Source organism: Prionailurus viverrinus, chromosome D4 (genome assembly GCF_022837055.1).
Source record: "Prionailurus viverrinus isolate Anna chromosome D4, UM_Priviv_1.0, whole genome shotgun sequence".
Classification (NCBI taxonomy): Eukaryota; Metazoa; Chordata; class Mammalia; order Carnivora; family Felidae; genus Prionailurus; species Prionailurus viverrinus.
Window position 1 is genome coordinate 94,269,122 of NC_062573.1, and position 25,408 is coordinate 94,294,529.

Consider the following 25,408-nt stretch of genomic DNA (forward strand, 5'->3'; position numbering starts at 1 on the left):
GTCGGCACAGGCTGTACCTGAAGCTGGGTAGAGGGGGGTCCAGGACCTGAGGAAGGGCCTCCCTCCCTCCTGTCTCCCTCACACTCGGCTGCATGCCTGCCCTCAGGGTGCCCCATCTCCAGACACAGGCACACCAAGGTGGGATGATGTCCCATGAGCCTGGCTGGAGACCCTAACCCCTACCCCCCTGCGCTGCAGAGGTGAGGCCCAGTGTCCACCAAACAACTGGGCTTGGAGAGGTGCTCCTCACAGAGCTTCATCATGGCCCCAACTCCAAATATTCCGGGAATAGCCAGCACTCTGCACCAGGAGCCACTGAGGTGCACTAGGACTGTGCCCTGTGGGGACCCCATGCCTCAGTGCAGCCACGCCCCGGCCTGCACCACCTCCCCCTAAGCCAGATATGGGGGCTAGGACTCGGTGCACCCAGGCCGGCAGAGAAGGGAGAGGAGGGCGCCCCCTCCCTGGTCCGAATCGGCAGACAGGACCCAGGCCTCAGACCCCTCTCTGATCTTAACCCTAGACATGGCTTTCCCGACCCAGACCTTTCTAGACGTTAGAATGGACCCAGTGGCGCCCATCTGCCCCAGATGGGGCGGCGGCGGCCGCTTGGAAGGGCACAAACGCTAAAGCACATGACCTCTGTTGTCTTGCCACCAGCCAGAGACACGCTGGGTCTCCTGCCACATCAGTGGCTTCCTGACAGCCCTGGGGCTCACACACTGGCCCAAGGCAGGCCGGGGGCAGGTGGGACTCACCTGGCAGCGGCTGAAGATGTCTGCGTGGGTGACTCGAACGTTGAAATGCCTGAGCACGGCCTTGGCCTGCTGACGGGCCTTGAGGGAGCAGTCCACCCAGAGGCAGCGCCCAGCCCCGACCTGGTCCCGGAGCTGCACGGAAGCACAGCTGCTGAGCCGTGGGCACAGGACCCAGAGCCTCTCCAGGCCCACCTCCCCTCCCTGGGCTCCGGGGCCAAGGGCTCCTCCCCCCCAGCTCGTCCCCCCAAGTGGGACAGCCGTCAGCCCCCACTCCCACTAGCCCCCGCAGCGAGCAGACCCCGAGGGCGGTGGCCCAAGGGCCAGGCTGAGGCTCCCTTGGAAAGATGAGCCATCTTCAGGGCCCCCACCTTGTGGTATGGCAGCCCCGACGTCAAGATGATCCTTCCCTCCTGCCTGGCAACCTGTGGGGAGGCAGAGGGACAGGTGAGGGGCAGGCTGGTTCCAGGACAAGGGCTACTTCAGCCCCCGCCTCTGCCCTGTCCGGCCTCTGCTGCCACCACCGCTCACCCACACCCCCACCCCCCACCCCGGCCCCCAGGCTGCCCGCCCGGGGCCTGCGCGGCCAGCAGAGTCCTGGGCCGCTGCCTCATTGTGCAGATCGGGTCTTAAAATCATGCAAACATTTTACATAATTGCAAACAAAATTTGAAATCAAAAAAGCAATCTCTAAAAATCCAAAGATGACGAGACCAATGAACTGCAGAGAAAGAAGTCTTCCAAGCGCCCTGAAAGCGCGGCGAACTGACCGCGCAGCTCCAGGCTGCCGTGCTAGCGGCCAGGGCGAAGAAGCCGGGCAGCGGTCCTGTCGCTGGTGCTGACTCTGGTGGCGTCCCTCGAAATGCTCGCTGCCAACTGTGCCAAAGACAGATGGCCGACGCTGGTGCTGAGCTGGGTCCGGGTGGGAGAAGGAAGGGTGAGCATGGGAACCAGGGAGGTGGCGCCACGGCTTCAGGCCTGACGGGAGCTTCGGTACGAATTTCACACGTGCGTGTGCACGTGCGTGCCTGTGTGTGTACACACATTGAAAAGCATTTCATCACTCTGTCTACCACAAAGGCCTCCAAATGAGAACAACCATGTAGCTAGGAGCAGCCTGTGCCCAGACTGGTTTCCAAACAGGTGGAAAGGGAATCGGGCTTTTTTTGGAGAACTCGCTGACTCCAGGTCTGAGGCAGAAAATGCACACAGTGAGGCGGGCACATCTCGCCATGTCAGAAAGCAAAGAAGTCATCAAAGTCCACAAGTGCCACGTGAAAAGGACTGAGGACCCAAGGAAAGCTCTCACATGCCACAGGGGGGCAGGGCACCCATCAATGAGGTGACAGCAGCAATGCACAGAGACGTCAAACATGGCGATATTGATGGGTTTGGCACATTCTAAACAACCCCTAGTGATCTCTGAAGTGTGCAAGGGGCCAACACAAAAATGTAAGAGTTAAAACTATAAAAATCTCTTTTTTTAAGTTCATTTGTTTATTTTGAGAGAGAGAGAGAGAGACAGCATGAGCAGGGGAGGGATCGAGAGGGGGTGTGGAGAGAGGGAGAGAATCCCAAGCAGGCTCCACGGTGCCAGCTGCGGAGCCCGATACGGGGGTCGAACTCACAAACCACGAGATCATGACCTGAGCTGAAACCAAGAGTTGGATGCTTAACCGACGGAGTCATGCAGGTGTCCCTAAAACTAAAAGAAAACTAAAAACTAAAAATCTTAAAAGAAAACGTGGTGTGGGAAATGCCATGGCATTGTATTTGGCAACGATTTCTTGGATATGGCACCAAAAGCAAGGCCGACAAAATTAAAAACAGAAAAATTGGACTTCATGGAAATTTAACACTTGTACATCATAGGACACTATCGAGAAAGTGAAGAGTGAGTGAAGATATTTGCAAATCAATGATCGGCTCTGGGATTAATATCCAGAATGTATAAAGAACTCCTACAAGTCAGCAACAAAAAAGCAAATAACCCGATTAAAAGTGGCCCAGGGGCTTAAATAGACATTTCTCCAAAGAAGACGTGCAGATGGCCAACAAGCACATGAGAAGACACTCAACATCTTTAATCGTTAGAGAAATGCAAATGCAAACGACGAGATACGACTTCACACCCATTAGGGGAAATAAGTGTTAGTGAGGATGGAGAGAGGTTGGAGCCCTCATGCGTGGCTGGTTGTAATAAAATGGTATATTCACCATGGAAAACAGTATGGCAGCGTCTCAAAAAGTTACACGTAGAATCATCATATGATCCAGCCATCCCGCTTCTAGGCACAGTCACACAGGAACTGGAAGCGGAAACTTGAACAGATACTTGGACAGAAAGGTGCGCACTGGCATTACTCACAACAGCCAGAAGGTGGAAAGGACCCAAGCGTCCAGGTGAGTGGGCGCACGCGCACACGCACACACACATACACACACGCGCACATGCGCGCGCACACATGCACACACGCTGGAATTTATTCAGCTTTAAGAAGGAAGGAAAGTCCAACACGCTACAATGCGGATGAACCCTGAAGACATTCTGCTCCGTGAAATCACCCAGACACAAAAGGACAAATACTGTATGATTCTGCATGTATCAGGTATTCAGAAAAATCTAACTCATAGAGAAAGAAACTAGAATGGTGGGTCCCAGGGGCTGGGGGAGGGGGATGGAGAATGTTTAATGGGTACAAAGCCTTTCTTTAGGATGATGAAAAATTTCTGGAGCTAGATAGTGGTGAGGGTTACACAACACTATGAGTCCTTAATGTTACTAAGTGTACACTTAAGAATGGTTAAAATGATCAATGTTTTGTATATTTTACCCCAAAGAAAAAGAAAAAAAGCAATAAAGCGAGTGGTTACCTTGTAGTGATAACAAACATACGTCTGTGTGATGAATAAAAAACAAAATAAACAAACACAACTGAAGTAAATATGAAGAAAGAAGCAAATGAATGGAAAGTTAAGAGAAAATATACAGACAAGGTATACGGAAATGACCAAGCATAGGGGCACCCGGTGGCTCTGTCGGTTGAGTGTCCGACTTCGGCTCAGGTCATGATCTCACGGTCTGTGAGTTCAAGCCCCGCGTCGGGCTCTGTGCTGACAGCTCAGAGCCTGGAGCCTGATTCTGTGTCTCCCCCTCTCTCTGCCCCTCCCCCGCTCATGCTTTCTCAAAAATAAATAAGCCTAAAAAGAAAAAGAAGAAAAGAAAAAAAAGAAATGACCAAGTACTGATGACAAACATCTCAACAGCAACGATGGACACCAAAAAACAATGGGCTATTTTCAAAGTTTGTCAAACTATAGTTATAAACCCAGACACTCTCTTTCAGGAGAGAGAAGACATAGAGATTTTCCAGGGAAAAATAGCCCCAATGAAATGATGTAGCAAAAGAAGTTCTTTTAGCAGGAAAGAGCTTGCTTTTTCTTGGAGCAAGTTCTGTTGTACAAGGGCACATGCACACAGCCTAAACTCTACAAGCCATCGAATACACAAATACGACGTCTAATTAGTAGAATCAAGAAAAACCACATTGTGTTAAAATATTGGAAAATAACAACAGGTAAGTTGGGAGGGAGAAAACCGACTTGATCTAAGCTCCTCGTATTAACTTTAACTCTAGACAACGTTAACTCAGATATAAATGTTAAAATTTCTAGCATAACCTCTAAAAGAACAGAAATCTAACTTATAGGGGCACCTGGGTGGCTCCATTGGTGAGCGTCTGACTTGTGACTTTGGCTCAGGTCACGACCTCACGGTTCGTGACTTGGATCCTCATGTTGGGCTCTGCGCCGACATCGTGGAGCCTGCTTAGGATTCTCTCTCTCCTCTCTCTGGATCCCCCCCCCCCCAAATAAATAAGAAATGGAATTTATAACTTTCAAACTAATAGAAAAATAGAACAAGGGTGAAAAGCTAAAAGAATGTTAAGAAACAAAGGGAAAAAAGAACAGAAGTAGAAGCAACAGAAAACAGAAGTTAGGGGAGCACGACTGAACCCAAAGGGTATTAGCAATTACATTAAACGCACACAGACTAACCTAATAATTTAAAAAGCCAAGATTGTCAGACTAGATTTTTTTTTCACATTTAGCTAGAAGCATCTTATAAGAAACACATATGATACACCTAGTCTACAAGAGTAAAGGAACGTTGAAAGTAAAAGGACTAGGAATGATATACAAATACTAACCAAAGAATACTGGAGAAATGACGTCAATATTAGTTAAAATAGACTTTATGGCAAAGAGCATTAGTAGAGCCAAAGAGGTTGATTATTAGGTAATAATTGTAAAAGATTTCAAACAAGAAGATATAAGAAGTCTAAAAATTATATGCATATGCACCTAATAACATAATTTAAAAACATATAAAGCAAATGCTGACACAACTACAAGAAGAATTTGATGAACCCACCATCATAGGAGACTTCAGTACAGAGAATTAGGCAGAAAAATAATTGAGGTACAGATGATTTGAGAAATACATTAATTCAGTTTGATCTACTGAGTATGTGTATGTATGAGAGAGAGAGAGAGAGAGAGAGAGAGAGAGAGAAATGAGCATGATTAGAGGAGAATATGTATCCTTTTAAAACCCACATGGGGGGCGCCTGGGTGGCTCAGTCAGTTGAGTGTCGGACTTTGGCTCAGGTCATGATCTCACCGTCAGTGAGTTAGGGTCCCGTGTCGGGCTCCGTGCTGACAGCTCAGAGCCTGGAGACTGATTCTGTGTCTCCCTCTCTCTCTGCCCCTCCCTGGCTCATGCTCTGTTCTCTCTCTCAAAAATGAATAAATGTTAAAAAAAAACATTAAAAACAAAAACCCACATGGAACATTGATTAAAAAGATCGTCTACTTGGCTATATAAGGCAAGTCTTCACAAACATCTAAATTAGCACTATATAGACGATGCTCCTTGATTACTATTCAGTTAGGTTAGAAATCCATTTTAAAAAGAGAACTAAAAAGCTCTAAAACTCCAAGCTTTCTGAAATTAGAAAATAGTTTTCTAGAGAACTCTTGAGTCAAATAAGTAATTGTAACAGGCACTCAAAAATTATTACAACTATAGAATGAGAAAAGTACTACAGATCGAAACTGATGGAATGCAGTGGAAACGGTACTTCAAGAAAAAATTTATGGTCTTGAATGTTTACATCATCAAATTCAAAAGGCTGAAAGTTAAGGAGCTAAGGAGCACCCCACTTGGAAGTAACCCCAAGAAAGCAAAAGGAAGGAAACTATAAAGATAAGAATAGAAGTTAATGAGACAGAAAACAAGAATGAGATAGAAAGGATCAACAAACCAGATACCAGTACTTTGAAAAGACTTATTAAGTTAACAAATCTCTGTAAGATCCAGAGAAACGGAGGAGCGCGAGTGCCCGACGGTGAGACCGGAAGCGTGAGTGCTGCAGACACGGCGGGACTCACGCAGAGAACACCAACGACGGCGTGGTTCTGGGACACGGGGCGGGAGGGACACGTTCCGGAAAAAGATTAATTACCAAAAGTGACCCAAGAAGATGCAGACAACTAAACAGTCCTATAATTATTAACTAAGAAAGAATCGGCTCTAGAAACCCCTTCCCCTAACATGCCAGGCCCGGAAGCCTCGCAGGAAGTCAGCCAACACTGGAGGAGAAGAGAATTCGAATATGACTCCAAGTTGCAGAAAGAGGGAAGACGCCTCCCCGTGTTTACGAGGCCAGAAAAGAGGGCGATGAAGGAGCAGTGCTGTGTCAGACGTGTTCCCGGGGGACCCAAACTTCCCACATAAGACCTTCAAACCAAGGCCAGCGGTATAGGAAAGGGTCACAAGCTGGGCCAAGACAGGTCCAACCACGGAGGTTATCTCGGTTGCTACAGAGGCAGCTTTCGGCAGATCCCCATCTCCTTCGTGACGGGAGGGCAGCCGGGCATCGGCTTCGTGCTGAAACAGCCCCCGGGCTTTGGAGGGCGCGGGGCAAAGAGGCCACCGCTTCTGCGCAAGTGAGCGAAGGATAGGAAAAGGGCAGAAGCTGAGGCTGAAAGGATTGGAGAGGGAGGAAGGGCAGCTGTCCGTAGGCGGTGGGTCCGCAGGAGGCCCCGAGACCTGACTGCCGGCTCAGCAGAACCGAGGAGACTTTCAGCAGGCTTCTGGGTGTGAGATCAATTCTTGGCAAAACCGCCAAGTTCCTGGGTGAGCTCTGCGGAGCGAGGCAGCGGGGCTTAGTGGAGAGGGCCGGAGCGGAGAGGTGGGAGGCCGCCTCCCTCCCCTCACCTGACCGGCTGTCAGTGCAGTTCCAGGCTTTACCCGAGCGGCTGGGCTCACCCCACCTCCTGCCAAGGTGAAGAGCAAAGCCAGAGGGATGGAGACAGGGGAGACCTTTCTAGGGCAGGGTCCCCAAACACCCCAGGCTCACTGGCTCACTAGAAGGACTCGTGTGTGTTCTCATTAATGGCAAAGACTGATTCTGGGGCAAGGATACGAAGCAAAACGAACACGTGGAAAGGCACACGGGCGAGGGGCTAGAGGCACGGGGTGCACCCAGCAGCAGGGGCACGCGGCAGGGAGAGCTGGCTGTCAGGCAAAGCCGCAGGGGCTGTACTGGGGCCGGGTACACGGGCACCTCGGCCTGGCCTACGCCCAAACTGCCGACTCCCAGAGAGACGGGGGGGCGGGGGGGCCCACACAGAACACACGCTGTGTGGACGCCGCAGGCACGGTGAGCCACCTTCAGCATTTCAGGAAAGTGCCATATCAGCGAGGGAACGGTTTGCTGGCCAAGCGCTTCTGCACGGGCCTCTCGAAGGACCGCGTCAGGCCCGCTCCACCGACTTCCTCACCGAGCACGTCGTAGAGCTGGAGGCGGCAGCAGCTGGTGAACACAGCTTGGTCGGTAACCAGAGATCGGCGAATTAAAATACACGATACAGGTCTTCACACCGACAGGACGGGCGAGGACAGCTTGGTGCCAGTGGTGAACTTGGCTTGTTCCCACTTGCCCGTCCAGAGGCGCAGACCCTGGCTCTGCTGTCCCGCGATCTCAGGCCTGCGGCTTCTCCTGGGCAGATACGGAAGCTCTGCAGTCCCCCGTGCGGGCTGTGAACACGAAGTGTGAGGCCCACGCCCAATCCTTCCCTTTGCCACTTTGGCTGGCTGATTCCACGCGCTGGGTACTTTGACTAAAACGTCCTGAGGCGTTCACCAGTCTCTTCTTCCGTAGGTATTTGGTAAGGATATCCAGGGCAGGCAAGATTTTGAGGGCCTTTTGCCACGTGATGCCACGGATTCCCAGCGACCTGTCTCCTGTGGGAGACACTGCCTTTCAAGGTCGTCAGGTTAGAGCACCGAGTTGGAAACCCCGGACCCCACTCAGAGGACCCCTCCTGAAGGCTGTGCTCTGGAACCACACCTGGCACCAGCGTCTGTAGGAGCTACGGTCGCCCGGAGAAGCAGCACCAGCCGGAGGCATAAACAAGGAACTGGCTCTCGCTCATGTGGCTGGCCAGGTGCACCTGAAGTCCACCGGGTGGCCCATCGGGGGCGGGTCATGAGCGGCAGGACACCACAGGCACGGCCCAGAGCTGTCACCGGTGGGTGGACTTTCTCCTCTAATTCCGGCTTCTGCCGAGGGAAGTCCTTCCCTGAGGACTCGGGCTTGGTGGGCACCCTCATGCCCTCACGGCCCTCCGTAGCCTTTTGTGAACTCAAACTCTGACCTCTTCTCCATGGCACCTGGCCTCCCCTCGGCCACCCTTTGGAAATCAATCACTTGATTTTAGCATCTTCCACGGTCCCACCAGACTGAGAAGCCCCCCCCCACCGACCCCGTCACCCAGTCTGGCTCCTCTTTGCTGAAGAGACCTTCTCCCAGCTGACCCTGTCCTCTCCCACTTGACGAGAAGCAGCAGGAGGCCCCGGGATGTGCCCTGGGCACCTGCGTGGGGGCCTCGGGTCTGGGGGGCTGCCTGACCAGCGCAGGACACGGCGCCCCGTTCTCTGCGAGCACCCCGCCTGCCTGCAGGGAGGACGCCCCTCGTGCCCCGGGGCCCTCAGCAGCAGAGCCTCGTTTCCCTCCAAGAACGAGCTTGTCCGTGCACTAGCAGCACACGAGATGAGCGGTACAGGAGGCGGGACCTCGAGGACAACTGCCCGCATACAGAACACACAGTTCCCTCGTGGGAGTTCTGATGCGGAAACACACGGTCCGGAAAGGTCCACGGAGGAGCACGGAGAGCAGCCAAGGGACCCAGCAGCTCTCTCTGGAAAGTGCCCGAGGCCCTGCCCCCGCGAGACCATCACCGCCCAGAGCGTTTCTGGCAGCAGACAAGCAAAGGGGCGCGAAGCTTCCTACTCTGGAGGCCCTGAAAATGCAGAATCCAGTCACAGCTTTGATCAGAAGGCCTGCTGGGCAGAAATGAGTCAAAGGGACTTTGGAAACTGGATGGCTGACACCAGTCCACGGCAAGTACGACACCAGGGCAGGGTCCGGGTCTGGCTCACACCTCCGTCCACAGGTTTGCACCGCGGAGAAGTACCACCCACAAATGCCGCCTTCGCCAGGGCGGGCCGGGCATCTCCTCTCAACTGAAGTTGGTGCGTTTTTAGGTCTGAATCCCAGCCCCGGCCGGCCCAGCAGCACTGAGCGGACCCTGCTTCTGTCTCGTGACCTTCAACGCCTTCTACCCGCAGTCCGCCAAGGCCGGCCAGGCTTCAACCCCGGTGCCCCAAACCGCCCTTGATTGCCAAGCTCCTTCCACGTCCGTCCATCCGTCTGTTCCGGCAGCGCCACACGCTCTGCCACCAGGACCTGCGCTCCCTCTCTTGTGTGGCCGCAACGTTTCCCCCAAGCACCACTCTGCAGAAGCTGGGTTGCGGCCGGGCTCTGGGGGCGGGGGCAGACCCACCGGGCAACACCACCCTGTGCCTTGACTCCGACTCCTGCCTCCTGTTTCTGCTCTGAAGGGCTCATGTGATGATGCTGGGCCCACCTGAGTGATTCGAAATACTCTCTTGATTACGGGCTGATTGCAAGTTGATTAGTAAATTACATCTTTAAATCCCTTTTGTCACACAATATAAAAAAGCACAGGTATAACAGGGGTGTTTAAGGAACACGGGAGCCAAACCCCGTCTCCCATTTGCTGGCGATCACACGCTCTCTGGGGGGCAGGTGGGAAGACACCGCCCCCCCTGGCCCATGAATTCCTTGACCGATGACGTCTGGTCTGGAGTCCCCGAGAAGCCAGGCTGGCCACCTTGGTCTTGGCACCCCACAGGCTAAAAGCAGCCGTAGCTGGGAAACAGGTGTTTTCTACAGGGACGGTGGCCAGGGCCAATGCCAGGACAGGCCCCTGGGAGAAGTGGCCGATGAGGGGCCAGAGATGGGGGAGAGCGCCACCAACCCCTCACGAACGGCAGGGGCAGGCAGCCTGGGGCAGGCTCCATTCTTTTGGCCTCAGCTTCCTCATTGTGGGGGGGGGGGGACACCAAGAATAGCCACCCACAAGTGCTGGATGTGTCGGGGGGCTGAGCCACGAATGGCTGGTCCTGCCCGGACCCAGTACGTGATATACAGGCAACCACGGTGGCTGCTTGCTCTGGGGCTCCCGGGCCACAGACAGATCCCAGTGCTCTGACGTCTCAGGGCCGCCACGGGCTCCGTGCTGCAGCCAGCCATCCAGTGAGCCTGGGGACCCGTTCCCAGAAAGACGTTTGCAAAGGCACAAAAGAAACCACGATTAACGGAAAACTACATTACAGCCATGTTTGTGCTCCCCTACAGCAGCGTGACCGGGAGCAGCCCAGGTGACCATCCATTCACACAACAGGACACTATTTGGTCGTAGAAAGGAAGGAAGCAACGGCACATACAAGAACATAGATGAACGCGGAAAACGTGCCGAGTGAGCACAGCCAGACTCCAGAACAGCCTCCCCCGCCCCCTGGGAATAGACACGGGATGGCCAGACCCCCCGGGGACAGACACGGGATGGCCAGACCCCCCCGGGGACAGACACGGGATGGCCAGACCCCCCGGGGACAGACACGGGATGGCCAGGGGCCAGGGGTGGGGCTGGGAGGGGGGGTGACAGTTGTGGTTCTGGTCCCACAACACTGTGGATGTACAAAAAGCCACTGAACTGTACGCTCTGATGGGTGAGTTGTGTGTTGAGTTTTATCACCATGAACCTGTGGAAAAGATTTCCATCCAAGTGCAAGCCCCTGAATTCCAAGACCCCAGCTCAGGATTTCTCCACGGCCCCGGGGGGCTGGTGTCCTCACAGGCAGGCTCCTGCCACAGCTGAGAGCGGTGTGTGGTGTTTCCAGGGGCCACAGGACAATGGGGTGGAGGTGGGGGCGAGACCACTGGGGTCTGCCTGGGTCAGGCCCATTCCTGCAGGAGCTGAGAGGGCTCCCGCCGGCAGACCCCAGGTGCCCGGCAGCCACAAACATCGCTGTCCTTGGAGACAGTGTCCCTGCCAGGCCAGGGAAGCCCTGCCCTCTGCCCCGGGGCTGGGTCTATGCAGCAGGGGCACCACGGCAGCTTGAGACACAGCCCCTGCTCCCAGCGGACAGGGGGAGAGAGGGGCCCCGAGCCCCAGCTGGGTGGGCACGAAGCCCTGCCACGCTCACCTCAGCTGCCCTTCGGTGGTCCTCGTTGGTGCCCAGCACGCGCACGTCCGCGCCCAAGCAGCGGAGGCTCCTTGCCAGCCCCTGCAGCATGTTGTCGCACACCACGCGGAAGGCCCTGGCCGGGACCTCTGGAGTGGTGTCCTCGCGCTCGGCCACAGGCACCTGCAACACGGCCCTGCTCAGAGGCCGGCGGCGCCCCTGCCCCGCCCTGGACTCTGTGGGGAGTGAGAGCCCTGCGGGCCGAGTGGCCAGCTCTTTCTCAGCCTTTAGAAAGAGAATCACGAGCAGTATGGCCTCCACGCAGAACACAGCAGACGGACACATTAACAAAATGATGCGAGATCGCTCGCACCGGGCCCAGGCAGGGCCTCCACACGTTTCCTGGGGTGGGGGCTCTGTGTACGATGCAGCGGGGCTCGGGGCTCGGGAGCCACACGGTTCACGCGAGACACCGCCCTGGACCTTGGTGGGAGCATGTCAAGCCCGCTGACAGGACAGCGATGGGAACCCCCCTCCTCCAGGACGCTGACGGGGCTCTGCTCCCCTCCCAGGCCTCCTTCCCCGTCTGGTCCTCCGCCCTGAGAACTCTTATGAAGGGGTCCCGGGGGGCTTCACCCACCTGCCAAGGCAGGGCTGAGGCCTCCTGCAGGCGGGGCGGCTCCCGGGCCCCCGGTCTCTCGCTGCACCCTGGCTGCAGGCTCCTGGCCAGGTCCTCAGACAGGGAGAAGCTGGCAGGCTCTCTGCTCAGCGCCTGGTGCACCTCCAGCAGGCAGTAGGCGTCAGCAGCTGGGGTTGGCATGGGTCGGCCTCAGCCTCCAGTGTGGGGGGCACAGGGGTGCGGGGTGTGGGGGAAGTAGGGGTGTGCACCTGCGTAAACCAGCTGCCCCTCGCTCAGCGGCCGCCGATCCCAGTTAGAGAGCTGCTGCGTCTTGTCGAGGGGCTTGCCCAGGACCTGCTGCACCAGGAGGCTGAGGCCCCGCAGCCCCCTGGACTCATACGTGCCTCCAGCTGGCATGTTCACCACCCGCATCTGCCAAGACAGAGCCCCTCAGGGGTGAGTGGCCTGTGCGGGAGGAAGGATGGCCACCACGGTGCCAGGCGGCCCTGCCCTGGGGAAGGCCCTCACCCTCCAGAGCCGCCAGTGCGTGCAAGGGAGGGCGTGGATGGCCAAGGCAGGCTGCGTGGGGGGCCTCAGGTCAGCTCTGGGGATGACATCTTAGCCCCCAAGGGCGTGTGCTGAGAACTCAGAGGGGCCCAAAGCAGGGCTGGTTCTGGGGAAAGTGTGGGGACACGTGGTGACTCTCCCTCCTCCGCAGGGCCTGGTGACCTGTGGCCAACACAAAGGTGCTCTGAGGTCATGAGCTCATCCTGGCACACAGACACCCGCCAGCCCATGGTGAAGACCCCCAGCTGGCGCAGGGCATGGCTGTGCAGGCGGCTCAGCAGAGAAAGGAGGGCCCCCCTGCCCCCCTCGAGCGGACCTGCCTGTGCACCCGCAGCAGGTCCAGGCCGCCCCGCAGCTGCTTCTCCACGTGCGCCAGGGCCGGGCAGGAAGCACCCAGGCTCCGAAGGTCCCCCGCCAGCCCATAACCTGCAAGGAGGGCCGTCAGCGTGACAGGCACCCGAGGAAGGGGCCGGGGCCTTGCCCCAGCACCCTCCCCCTCGGTGGGCAGGGGCTTTGCTCACCCAGTTTCGTGATGGAGGGGTCCGAGAGCAGCCGGGACACCAGCCCGGAGAAGGCCTTCGACACCTGCCCTCCCGCTGGCCGCGAGAGCACAGGCAGGTCCAGCAGGAACACGCGGCCCTCCACTGCCAACTGCATGACTGATGCCTGGGGCCGGCCCCCCGTGCCAAACGAGGGTCTCCACTCCATGTCTACCCCGACCACCTGGCCGGGCTGCGGAGAGGGGCTGCTATGAGCAGGTGAGGCCCGCTGGGGCTGCAGGGCTGTGGCTGAGGGCTGGGAGGGTGCAGCTAGCCGGGCCCCCCCTGAGTGTGAGGTCCAGGTACGGCAGCCTCTGTTGGGAGGGCTGACCAGCCCTGGGAGCTCCCACGTGACCGGGGCCGCGCCTGGCCCCTGGCTTGCCCGCCATTCCACACAGAAGGGGTCAAAGGAACCTGGCAACCAGGCCGAGGGCCCGGCCACAGCGCAGGTCTGGAGCTGCTGCAGGTGAGGGGGCAGTGTCTCATGCTTGTGTTTTGGGCCCAGGGTCTTCCAAATGGGCTGGTATGGGTGCCCTGCTCTGCAGGGGTGTCTGGGGTGGGTGGGAAGGACAGCCAAGCCTGGGGGTCCATGGTGTGGACAGAGCCCCAGAGCTGGCCACCCACCTGCAGCAACACCTCCTCGTGCCTGGCCAAGTCCTCCCAAGAGGCCAGGAAGTGGATGTCCTCCCTGGCGATGGGCAGCTGGTAGTAATCACCCTTCCTGTCCTCCAAAGGCGCCCTGGCCACCCTGGAAGAAGCGGAGCAGTGGCACCCACCCCCCGCTCTGGGCCCTTGGGGCCGCACCCCACCCCACCCCAGCACCTCCTGGCCTGGCCAGGCCCAGAGTAGACCTCAGAGAGGAACGGGAGCTACGAGGGCCGCTGGCGTCTGGGGGGTCTTTGCGGTGTGCCCGCCTGTGCCCCTCCTCCCACACAGCTGCTCTCTCCGCCTTGCCCACCTGCCGCTGTCCCCCCCCCCCCCCCCCCCAGCCAACAGACTGCCGCTTCCTCAGGCCCTTGGGGGTGTGGGGCCTGGTTGTGGGCTCCGGCCCCAGGGTCTGAGGCCGGTGCGGAGGGGTGCGGGCTCCTGGCTCTGTGCGTGTCTGCGTTCTGGGAACAGGGGCATGTGCCCCCTCCTTGCTTTTCTGGTCTCACTCCCAAAGTGCTGGCATATGTGAGTCGTGGGATCACTTCCCAAGGGGTGGGGGCCCCAGGGCGTGCTCCGCTCACCAGCCTCCCGAGCCTGGGGGCGCTCACCTCTCCTGGAGTTCGAGCCGGCGGAGCTCGGCCGCCACTGTGGCTGGCAGCTGCTCCTCGGGCACTGAGAGGCCCAGGGCGCACTGCGCGGCCACGGCCTCGTTGCCGGGGGAGGCCAGCAGCTGCACTACCGCCTCTTGGGGCCACTCTTCCCGGCCCACCAGGCCCTGGGGACAGATGGGATGGGCTGTGCCGCCCGGCTCTGCCCCGAGGGGGTGCAGACAGTCCCGCACCAGGCCCAGACCTGCCCCCGCAGACCCCAAGGCTCTGTGCTGAGGGAGCTGTCGAGGACCTTCCACACGGTCAGGCTGGAGGGTCACCGTCCTGTGTCCGCAGCCCGGCCTGGCTCCCTGCGTCCGTCTCCCCATCTCCAATGCCCGGTCCCACCCTGCTGCTATCACCAGCACCTCCTCACCGGTCCTGCCCCCCCAACCTGACACCGGTACTGTCTTCCTAGAACATTGTCTCCACCCTTGCCTGGTGGGTTCTGCTCCTGACCCTGCGGCTGTCCAAGTCTGCCCCTCGGGCATCCTTGCCTCCACCCTTGGGCTGGCCAACATGCTCAGGGGAAGGAGGGCCATGGGACACCCCTGAATCCATGGTCCAGACAGTGGACACGGACGGGCGGCCCTCAGAGGGGTAATGATGCTCCGGGGCCTCCCGAGGCGGCCTCTCCCACACCAGTGCCCAGCACAGGAGCACAGGACTCATGTAGCCCACGGGCAGCCCACCCAAGTCCGCTCAGCCTCGGGGCACCCAGGGCAAGGCCCAGGCACCCCACCCTCCCCAGAGTCTGAGCCTCTCACTCTCCGGATCTCTAGCCCCTGAGGCCTCTGTGCTCCCCAAGGAGCCTCTGCCGGCTGACAGGCAGGGCCCCTCCCAGACAACTCTGTCCCCCCAGCAGCCTCAGGCCATCCGCTTCCCGCAGGCCGCGGGTTCCCACGTGGACGACAATATGTGGAAACCCCTCCACATTCTTCAGGATGTCCGCTGCCCTTCCGGCTGCCTCGGCCTTGGCACCCAGGGGGGACCAGCCTTCCGGGCCTTCCCGGGGGTCCACGTTCCTCTCTGGTGACTCACCGCCCACCCCACACACCCATCACTGCAGGGGTGGCTCAGCACTGCCCCCCACTGGATGCCACTCAGAACACCAGATGCTAGACCATTCATCAAGGAAGGAGGGCCCCCCCCACCCCGCTAACTGGTGCGTTGCTCCTGTGCTGCATCTGGGACCCCACACCCCCTACCTTCTTCCAAGGCTGCTTCGCCCAGGGCTGGGAACAGTGCTGTGCCCATGATGACCCACACTTCCAGCTTGGGCCTGAAGGACCCAGGCCACTACATGGTCCTGTCTAGGCTGCTGTCCTGGCGGGCTCTGTAGCCCCCTGGGCCAGGAGTGGCCCTTGTATCACCCCGTTGGGCAGTTGGGGGCTCATTCCTCACAAGGCCTCAGGGGGCACAGAGCTGTGTGCAAGCACAGCACTCAAGGATGGTCTAGAATATTCTCTCGGTGCACAAGTGGAATCTCCAGCAAACCTGACCTCCTCCATTGCCTGGCAGCTCCATGCTCCACCAGCTAAAAGGGGCTCCAGGACCCCCAGCCGCTCTGGCCCTGCCTCACCTGGTGGGGTCCTCCTCAGCAGCTGCCTCTGGCACCCCACCTTCTGGCAGGGGTGGGCAGACGTGAGTCCCTGTGTCTGGTTTCTCATCAAGGTGTGGGGTCTGTGCTGGGCGGGGAGAAGCCCCGTCCCTGCACCATCTGCTTCCGGCCCTGCCCGGACATCGGAAGAGCTGACCCGGTGTGTGGGCCTACACACCACATGCCTAGTCCATACGTGTGCACACAGCCTCTCAGGGTCACGTGCCCCTCTAGTCCTTGCCAAGGTCTCCAGTGAATGCCCACCCTGCACAGGGCTTCCAGGGGCTTCCAGAGCCTTCCAGACCCTTCCAGAGGCTTCCAGGGCCCCTGGACTCACCTGCACGTGGTCCACCCAGTTCTCCTGAGACATACTTCTCTGTGAAAGCAAGCATCAAGATAACCTTTTCTAGTTGCAGCTCTAGAAGCTGGGGAGGGAGAGCTCCCCGCCCCCCCCCCCCCCCCCCGTCACGGGCCCAGGCTCAGGGCGCTAACCAGGGCACACGCACCTCCACAAACCGCTTGTAGCACAGGTAGCGCAGGGCGGCCAGGCGCTGCTGAGTGGCAGCGTTGGGACACAGAGCTGTTGAAAAAGCACAGAGCTCAGGGCAGGGCAGGGGCCGGGGGCCAGTGTGTAGGGGGCTTCTGCCCACTCCCCTCCACCCTTCACTGTCCCCACAGGTGCCCTCCCAGCCTTGAGCCTCGTTTGGGGTCTCCCAGACCCTCTGCATCAGGGGCTCTGAGGGACAGGAGCCCCGTCTCTCCAGGCTTCTTGTCCTTCGTGTCCTTCTCCCACCAGCATGTGAGGAAGGGGCCATCTCGCTCACCTGTTTACAAACTGATGCTTACTTGTTGGCCTTACTTCCACATTTTGTTCAGAGCCCGCGGGGGCCCAGGAAGGGCCCCCTCCCACCCACCCATCCACCCGCCCCGCCCTCTGATGCTGGTCCTCCCTCTTGGGGCCAGCTGTCCTTGAAGCCTGGCAGTGCGCAGGGGATGCTGACCACAGAACCCTGCCCCTCCCAGTGGCGGCCTGGCCTTCTCAGGGCCCTGCACCCTCTGGAAGTGTGGCTGCACCCGCAGCACCCCACTCCCAGCACTGGGGAGCGCCCTGTTACAGGGTCGCTGTCCAACCACAGCGGAGGTCAGTGCTGCCCAGAGGTTGGGGCCTGCAAGGGAGGGCCAGCGACTCCTCAGACAGGTGACGGGGCACCCCCTCCTCCTTCCTGCCCAGGCTGTGAGGGTTCCAGACCCCAGGAGGCTGCTAAGGAACCTGGGACAACACTGCAAAGTGAGGTGGACAAGGCCTGAGGAAGTGGGGGGGGGGAACGAATGAGTGAGCTACTCAAGGAAAGAAGGAAAGAAGTGAATTTCTGCAGGCTCTGTCAGGACACAAAGTAACCATGTGTCCTTGCAGAGGCATCTGCAGACAGAGACTGGCTTTCCCGACATTTACAACATTTACACAATTCGAAGCATCATTTTGCCGGTGGGAAACTTTGTCCAAAAGCCTTGTGGATACGGTATCGTGTCCACAGACAGATTCCGGTGCAGCCTGGGCTGACTGGCTGGTCCAGACGCAGCACAAACCCTTAAAGGGGCAGGCACAGCTGAGCCAGGCCCAACCGCCTGCCACACCCCTGAGCACCTGCAGATACCACAAAACCCAAATACGACGCACACTGCAGCCTGATGGTTCATCCGCGCAAGGACACCTTGGGGGGCTCCACCTGGGACCCAGGCCTGGGGAGGGGTGGGCTAGTGGGGAGCTCAGGCTGGAGAGGCAAACAGAAGTCCCCGACCCTCCTTCTGCGTCTAACGTCAGCCCACGGAGGACATGGGGTCGGTCCTGTGGAGGCCACAGCTGTGACGGTGGACACGCGGATGGACTGCAGAGGGGCAAAGGGACCGTGACCGCAGCTGTGACCCTGAGGCTTCCTGGCTAAGACAGACCCCGCTGGGGAAGCAGCAGATGGGGCCTGGCAGCGGGTGGTCATGCGGAACAGGGGACCCGGAGGGGGTCTGTCCTCCCTGCCCAACGAGCAAGGCGCCCACGGAAAGCACCGGCTTGTCTACCCTGCCCTCTTGTCCAGCGGCCCCCCACTGTGTGTGACTATGTGACTCGGCACATAGTCAGGGGGGAGTCCCCACTATGTAGGGGTGCCTAGGCATCTAACCTGTTCCAGTGCCACACTCAGCTGAGACCTGTGGGGGGGAATAGACCTCCAAGGGGGGCACATCCTGAACTGCAGGGGGTGCCAGGCTAAGGCTGGTCCAAGACCCCAAAGACCCCTCTGGCCCCAAGCCCTGGGCCCACTGTGGCCATGACCCGACCCGGAAGTGTGGGCCCTGTGGGTCAGTGAATGTCATGGCAGGGCTGCTGGGGGGGGGGGGGGGGAAGGCCTGCACCTCAGACCCAGCTGTGGTCTCCCACACAGCCTGCCCACCACCCCGGCCTTGTGGGCCTCACGCCCCACCCCCACCCTGCCCCACACGGGCCTGAGTCCCGGGTGGGGAGAGCCTCTGCCGAGGCGGCAGGCGCAGCCCCCCACAGCAGCCAGCATCGACCCTGTGAGTGATTCCGTGCTGAGAGCCTCTCGGGCCCGTGTCCCTCACCCCGTGTGCACCCTGAGGGACGCTGGCAGGGCTCCCCGACACAGCGCCCAGGACAGGCATGCAGGTGACCTCAGAGGCCCCCCTGCCAGGGACGGGGATCCCCATGGGGGGTCCACTCCTTAGCGCTCCAGTCCTGCAACTGCACCCCAGACCTCCCGGTCCCTCAGACCCCAGCACCCCCAGGGGTCTGTGCTGCCGGGACCCTCCTTGGAGCTTCTGCACCTACAGCCCTTCTTTTGGTCTTCTTCTGCAGCCTGAGGGTGGCTCCTTCCTAGGGCTGTGTCCCCTGGCGCCCCAGGGGTCCCAGCAGCCGGCCGGTCCTCCTAGACCTGCCTCGGCTGCTTCAGGCAGAGGCCCCCCAGCTACCGTCAGCACAGCCAGCAGCTCCTTGTCCCTAACTGACCCAGACTGACCGCACCACCAGCCTCCAGGCGACCACTTCTTGGTCCCCCCATCTCTTCACCTAAAACCACCTGGGGGGCCGTGGACAATCACACATCAAAACCACTTGGTGATGTGTTTCTGTCTGCAAAAGCCCCCAGTATCGCCCTCCTTTCTGGAGGCAATACTGCCTTCCGGAGGCAACTTTGTCCAGGGTCAGGGGATCTGCACAATTTCTCAAGGGTGTGAGGACAGAGAAGCCTGCAGGTGACTGAGACAGAAACCAGATGCTGACCAGAAATGGGGCTGAAACTTGGACACAGACCATAAGACACCTGTGAGCAAGACATTCGAAGGGAAAAAAGACAAAACTGGAAATATGTTCAAGTACCAAGAAACCACACAAAGCGAAAGAGCAGATCTGGAAAAGAACCAAAGTATGACTTCTGGAGCTACAGGTACAACGATCAAAATGCAGTGTTTTGTAGTTTTTTGGACACAGAGGAGAAAATTAGTGATGCGGAAAAGAGCAGGAGTTGCCCGAGCTCATCATGAGCAAGACACAGGACAGTAACACCGCAGGGAAGGCAGGGTGACAAGATCACACACGGGGCCAGAGAACCAACAGCAACATCTGAGGACATGGTGACTTACAATTTTCCAGAACCAAGTGAAGACAGCAATCCACAGATTTAAAAAGCCCAACAAAAACCAAGCCAGATAAATACAAAGAAATCTATAACCACTCTCTTCACAGTGAGACTGCAGAACATCAAAGACAGAGGAGACAGAGAGAGAGAGAGAGAGAGAGAGAGAGATTGCTTTCAGAGAAAAGAAATTAGATTTCTTCATAACAACACGTTTCAACCCAAAGGACTGACATCATACCAAGCATGATCTTTGATCATGATGAGATTAAGAGCCCACACTAGAAAGATAACTAAAAGTGCCACATAGCTTTGAAATTAAGAAGTACAGTTCTAGGGGCGCCTGGGTGGCTCAGTCATGTGTCTGACTTTGGCTTAGGTCACGATCTCACCATGAGTGAATTCGAGCCTTGCATCCTGCTCTCTGCTGTCAGGACATATCCTCTGTCTCCTTCTCTCTCTGTCCCTCCCCTACTAGCTCTCTCTCTCTCAAAAATAAATAAACATTAGGGGCGCCTGGGTGGCTTGTTCGGTTAAGCGTCCGACTTCGGCTCAGGTCATGATCTCATGGTCCGTGAGTTCGAGCCCCGTGTCGGGCTCTGTGCTGGCAGCTCAGAGCCTGGAGCCTGTTTCAGATTCTGTGTCTCCCTCTCTCTCTGCCCCTTCCCTGTTCATGCTCTGTCTCTCTCTGTCTCAAAAATAAATAAACATTAAAAAAAATTAAAAAATAAATAAATAAACATTAAAAACAGAAGAAGAAATACATTTCTAATTAGCCCATGGGTAAAGAAAAAATTATAATAAAAATTAGAAAATATCTTAAGCTGGACAATAATAGAACTAATATATGTTGAAACTTGAGGAATATTTTAAGAAGCAAGAAGGTTTAAAATCTAGTTTGGTGGGCTGGGGAGGGCAATGAACAAAGAGGGCCAAATAGCCAAAAGCCACCAACAAGTGGCCTTACATCAAACTAAAAATTAGCTTCTGTACAGCAAAGAAACAGTCGACAGAATGAAGAGGCAACCTACAGAGTGGAAGGAGATATTTGCAAACCACGCATCTGACAAGAGGCTAACGTTCAAAATACAGAAGGAACCCATGCAATTCAATAGCCAAAAATCCCAAATAACCAGATTTTAAAACGAGCAGAGGAACCGAATGGATGTTTTCCAAAGAAGACATCCAAACAGGTGTTGAATGAATGAAATGGTCCAAGGTACCACTAATCATCAGGGAAATGAAACTCCAAATTACGATGAGATACCACCTCACGTGTGCTAGAACGGCCATCAGCCATCATTGGACGAAAAGACAAGAACGAACCAGAAGGGGCGGGGGCAGGGAGGGGGCGGGGTGCAGCAAGGCCCCGCCTCCCAGGAGTCTACGCAGGCGGGCAAAGGGGCTTGCGGGCCTCAGGCTGCTGCTCGTGTCCAGGGCCTGCGATGGGCAGGCGGCAGGAAGTTGGGGGGAGGTCGGTGGACCCTGGTCGGTCTGACTCTTGATGCGGGCCTGAACCCCGCATCCGCCGGGCGCGCACAGGTTGTGGGGGCGGCACTCACCCGGGTCCAGGCCCAGCCGCTCCAGCTGGCTCAGGACCCGCCGACTTAGCACTCTGGGACTCAGCCTCTCCAGCCTCGAGGTCACCTGTGGGTGCTGCCTGCAGGGAGAGAAACACGGCTCCTGTCTGGCACTGCTTTAAGACTTTTGTTTTCATCTAAGTCACACACGCACAGTTTAAAACTCAGGTAGTTCTACAAGGTTTATGGAGAGAGCAGTCACCCTGTCACCCTGCCCCACTGCACACCAGACACACATCACTTTTGTCGTGTTTGGTATTTGTCTCTGTGCTTACAAGCGACATGATTGTACGTGATCTCTTGGTTATTCAGTTTTAGGAGTTTGGTCTGCACATCTCACCACGGAAGGCTCTCCAGCCTCCCTCCCCACACAGTATCCAAGCCCTTACGTAGGGTCAGGACACCGTGTCTGCCATATCATGACCAGACAACCAGGCGAACACTGTCAGTGGCCAGGCCACACCCTCCTGTTCTCTTCAGGGTTAATACCTGTCTGCTGAGGTTGCTGACCCAGGCCCCCCGCCTGCCTCGCTCTGTGCCCACAACTCGATGGACACACCTCCTCACTCCCCCAGCTGACAGCTCAGCACACACCCGCAGAAGTTGCTAGAGCTGGTGTGCGCCTGAGCTCTGCCCCGCGCCGGCTTGAGGGTTCGGCTGAGCCGAGACCTTGGGGTCCGGGCAGGCGATGCTCCTGGAATCCCGCCTGATCCCTGCTCTTCCTGGGGTCTGCAGTGTGCGTCTCACCCATGCAGGCCGCCCCGCAGACCCGCTAAGCCAGGTGCCTCGGGACCGGGGTTCCCGTTACTTGGATGTCGGGCCTTCTTGACAAGATCTCTACTTTTTCTTTTAACCTTTTCTCTCTGATTTTCATACTGTTTATCTGTTTTGTACTTTTTCGAAGACATCTTCAAATTTATCTTCCAAACTTCTATTGTGCTTTTCACTTTGCTGTTAAATTTTTGATTGCAAAGAGTTCTGTTCTGCGTTCTGCAGACACCTCGGCCCAGGGTCCCCAAGGACCGGCTGACCGCTGAGGGCCCTCCTCGGGCTCTGCGTTGGACCCCACATGCTCCTGGCGGCCACAGGTCAGCTTCCCAGCCTGCTAAGTGCTCTACCTGACCACCTGCCACCAGCTCTTGGACCCCCTGCTGTTGCTGCCTCTCCTCTTAAAATGTCTTCTTCATTTTGGGGCAGAGACACAATAATAAATGCTTGTATTTATCAGCCAGAAGCACTTTTTTTTTTTTTAATTTTTTTTTTTCAACGTTTATTTATTTTGGGGACAGAGAGACAGAGCATGAACGGGGGAGGGGCAGAGAGAGAGGGAGACACAGAATCGGAAACAGGCTCCAGGCTCTGAGCCATCAGCCCAGAGCCCGACGCAGGGCTCGAACTCACAGACCACGAGATCGTGACCTGGCTGAAGTCGGACGCTTAACCGACTGCGCCACCCAGGCGCCCCCAGAAGCACTTTTTATTTTTTTATTTTATTTATTTTTTTTTTTTTTTAATTTTTTTTTTCAACGTTTATTTATTTTTGGGACAGAGAAAGACAGAGCATGAACGCGGGAGGGTCAGAGAGAGAGGGAGACACAGAATCGGAAACAGGCTCCAGGCTCTGAGCCATCAGCCCAGAGCCCGACGCGGGGCTCGAACTCCCGGACCGCGAGATCGTGACCTGGCTGAAGTCGGACGCTTAACCGACTGCGCCACCCAGGCGCCCCCCAGAAGCACTTTTTAAAACCTAGCGTTTATAGGGGCGCCTGGGGGCTCAGTCGGTTAAGCATCTGACTCTTGATCTCAGCTCGTCATGATCACAGTTCGTGAGCTAAAGCCCCACATCGGACTCTGTGCTGATGGTGCCAAACCTGCTTGTTATTCTTTCTCTCTCTCCCTCTCCCTCTCTCTCTCTGTCTCTGTCTCTCTCTCCCTCCCTTTCTCTAGGCCCTAGGAAAATTTTTTCTAAACTATTCTTTTTAAGTTTGTTTATTTATTTATTTATTTGTAAGAGAGAAAGAAGAATGGGGGGAGGGAGGGGGAGGGGGGAGGGGGGAGGGAGGGAATCCCAAGCAGGCTCCAAGCTGTCAGCACAGAGCCCAATGTGGGGCTCAAAGTCATGAACCGTGAGATCACGACCTGAGCCGAGATCTAGAGTTGGACTGAGCCACCCAGGTGTCTTAAGACCCAGGAAATTTTTAAAAAATCATTGATTTAAACCAATATCCTCAACTAAATCCAGCCACACAGGGCCTTTCTCACTGTCCCACTGTCCATCCATGTATGTCCCTTCTCCACATGGGACTCTGGCCCCTGGCCCCACAGTATGTTCACTTACTTGCTCTGTGTCCCCCCACCCTTTTTTTAAAGTCGTTGTTTATTGTTCAAGCCACTTTTTTTTTAGTAATCTCCACGCCGAACGTGGGGCTCAAACTCATGGCCCCGGGATCAAGAGTCGCGTGCTTCACTGACTGGGCCAGCTGGGCGCCACTCTGTCACTTTTCAAATCCGTAATGACAGGGAGGAGAGCCAGCACTGGACGAGCCCGGCCCGGGGCTGTGTGGGTTTGCCTGCTTCCCAGCATTTAAGTCACACCACCCTTGAGACGGGCAAAATCAGTCCAGTTTTAGGGACAAGGAAAGAAACCCAGAAAGTGAAGTGACTTGCTCATAGGTCCAGGGAGGTCTGCCCCAGAGCCCAAGGTCTGGATCTCCAGCCGGGGGGCCCCAGGGCTGAGTAGTTCGTGGAGCCAGGATCAAGCCACGACTACCTGCGGATGGGCGGGTGGCTCAAGGAGCCTTCACAGACCTCCAGGAGCTGCTGCCCCCTGTGCCCCCCTCAACACGTGTGGCAAGAAGATGTTCTCCCGCCAGATGCCACCCCCGTGCCCCACACCCAGGCGACACCCTCACGTCACCTATACAGGCACGTGGGCTATCCACACGGGCTCCACACCCGTCCCTGGCGATTTATCCCGCGAAGGGATGAAGGAATGAGTGAATGGATAAGCAGCATGACTTCCGGAACCAGGTAAGAAGTCACCCACCTGATGCGGAGGATTGTTTTTGTTCGCTCGAGGGTGGTAACCGTCTCTCATCTGGTCCCTGGCAGGCGTGGCCCCTCACTGGCCGACCCGGCTGCGACTTGTGGGGGCCATGCGTGTGGCCTTCCCCTGTGCTTGCCCCCCTCACCCCACCCTCGGCCCCCGTAGGGCTCACCTGGCAACAACTCCGATGTCAAAGCCGGGCCGGCACCAGGAGTCCAGGAGGGCCAGCAGCCTCCTCTGGAGGTCCGGGAAGCCGGCCACATAACGCTCCACGAGGCTCACTCTGTCCTGGAGGAGCAGTGGGGTGCACATCTGCGGGGAAGCACGTCCTCAGGCCACAGCCCTGTGGGCACCTGGCACCTCCACCCCCAGCTGAGACCCCAGACTCACCTCCAACCCATCCAAGAGTGTGAGTGCTCCCATAGTGGCTCCCGGGGCACGATGCAGGCAGCCCAGCCCATGCCCTGCGCTTGAGCATCTCGCCCCCACACATGCAGGCCCCACAGCTCCCTGGGGCTCGGCCTGGGCTCTGTGGTCATTTTCATCTCCATTACAAAGGCCTGGAGGCCCCAAGAGGCAAGGAGAACCTGGGGAAGCTGTTTCTCCTGTCTTCACTGAACTGGGGGCGGGGGGCAGGAGGGAGGCCAACGTGGGCAGTAGCCCGATGGCCCAGAAATGCCTCCTCGTTGGCACAGATGGCATGCCTACTCCTAGGGCCCGTGAGTGCATGAGCCCACGAGAGCCCCAAGCTGAGCCCTCAGGGAACCTTGGAGGCAGCCCCTGATGGTGGCACCGGCCCTTTGGACACTCGGGCCGTTTCCACCGCAAAAGTCAGGCCTCAACAAAGCCCCCTTCCAGTGGTCCCTACACTAGACCCCACCTCACCTCCTTTCCTCTCCATGTGACCACATAGGTCAGGCTGCCTGGAGCCCAGACTGGATGGGGTCCCTCCCATCAGCCAGGCTGGAACCATGGGGTGGTCCTCACGGAGAGCTCCATTCCCGAGAGCCCCTCTGGCCACCACTTTCGGAGCATACCACACCTGAGCCCAATGACTGCCCTCCTGGGCACGCCCCTTGGGCCCTCCGAGTAGGGTCAGGTGGTCACATGCGACCCTTGCCCTCTGGCACCCCAGCCCCACCCTG

At 57.4% G+C, this 25,408-nt stretch overlaps 1 protein-coding gene across 12 annotated transcripts in view; it reads right to left on the bottom strand.

Moving 5' to 3' along the window:
• Nucleotides 1–25,408, bottom strand: part of EXD3 (exonuclease 3'-5' domain containing 3) — an 81,775-nt gene that overhangs the window by 20,373 nt on the left and 35,994 nt on the right. For 8 of the 12 annotated variants that reach the window (XM_047830587.1, XM_047830586.1, XM_047830595.1 and 5 more), the window contains 14 exons: nucleotides 24,436–24,575; nucleotides 21,200–21,297; nucleotides 16,503–16,576; nucleotides 16,334–16,372; nucleotides 14,358–14,524; nucleotides 13,726–13,849; nucleotides 13,084–13,294; nucleotides 12,879–12,988; nucleotides 12,265–12,427; nucleotides 12,017–12,183; nucleotides 11,398–11,559; nucleotides 1,526–1,783; nucleotides 1,127–1,180; nucleotides 759–890 (listed from right to left, as the gene is read on the bottom strand). In XM_047830587.1, coding sequence (XP_047686543.1) covers nucleotides 759–890; nucleotides 1,127–1,180; nucleotides 1,526–1,783; nucleotides 11,398–11,559; nucleotides 12,017–12,183; nucleotides 12,265–12,427; nucleotides 12,879–12,988; nucleotides 13,084–13,294; nucleotides 13,726–13,849; nucleotides 14,358–14,524; nucleotides 16,334–16,372; nucleotides 16,503–16,576; nucleotides 21,200–21,297; nucleotides 24,436–24,575 — 1,899 coding nt within the window. The other 4 variants (XM_047830589.1, XM_047830597.1, XM_047830596.1 and 1 more) reach the window with 4 other exon arrangements.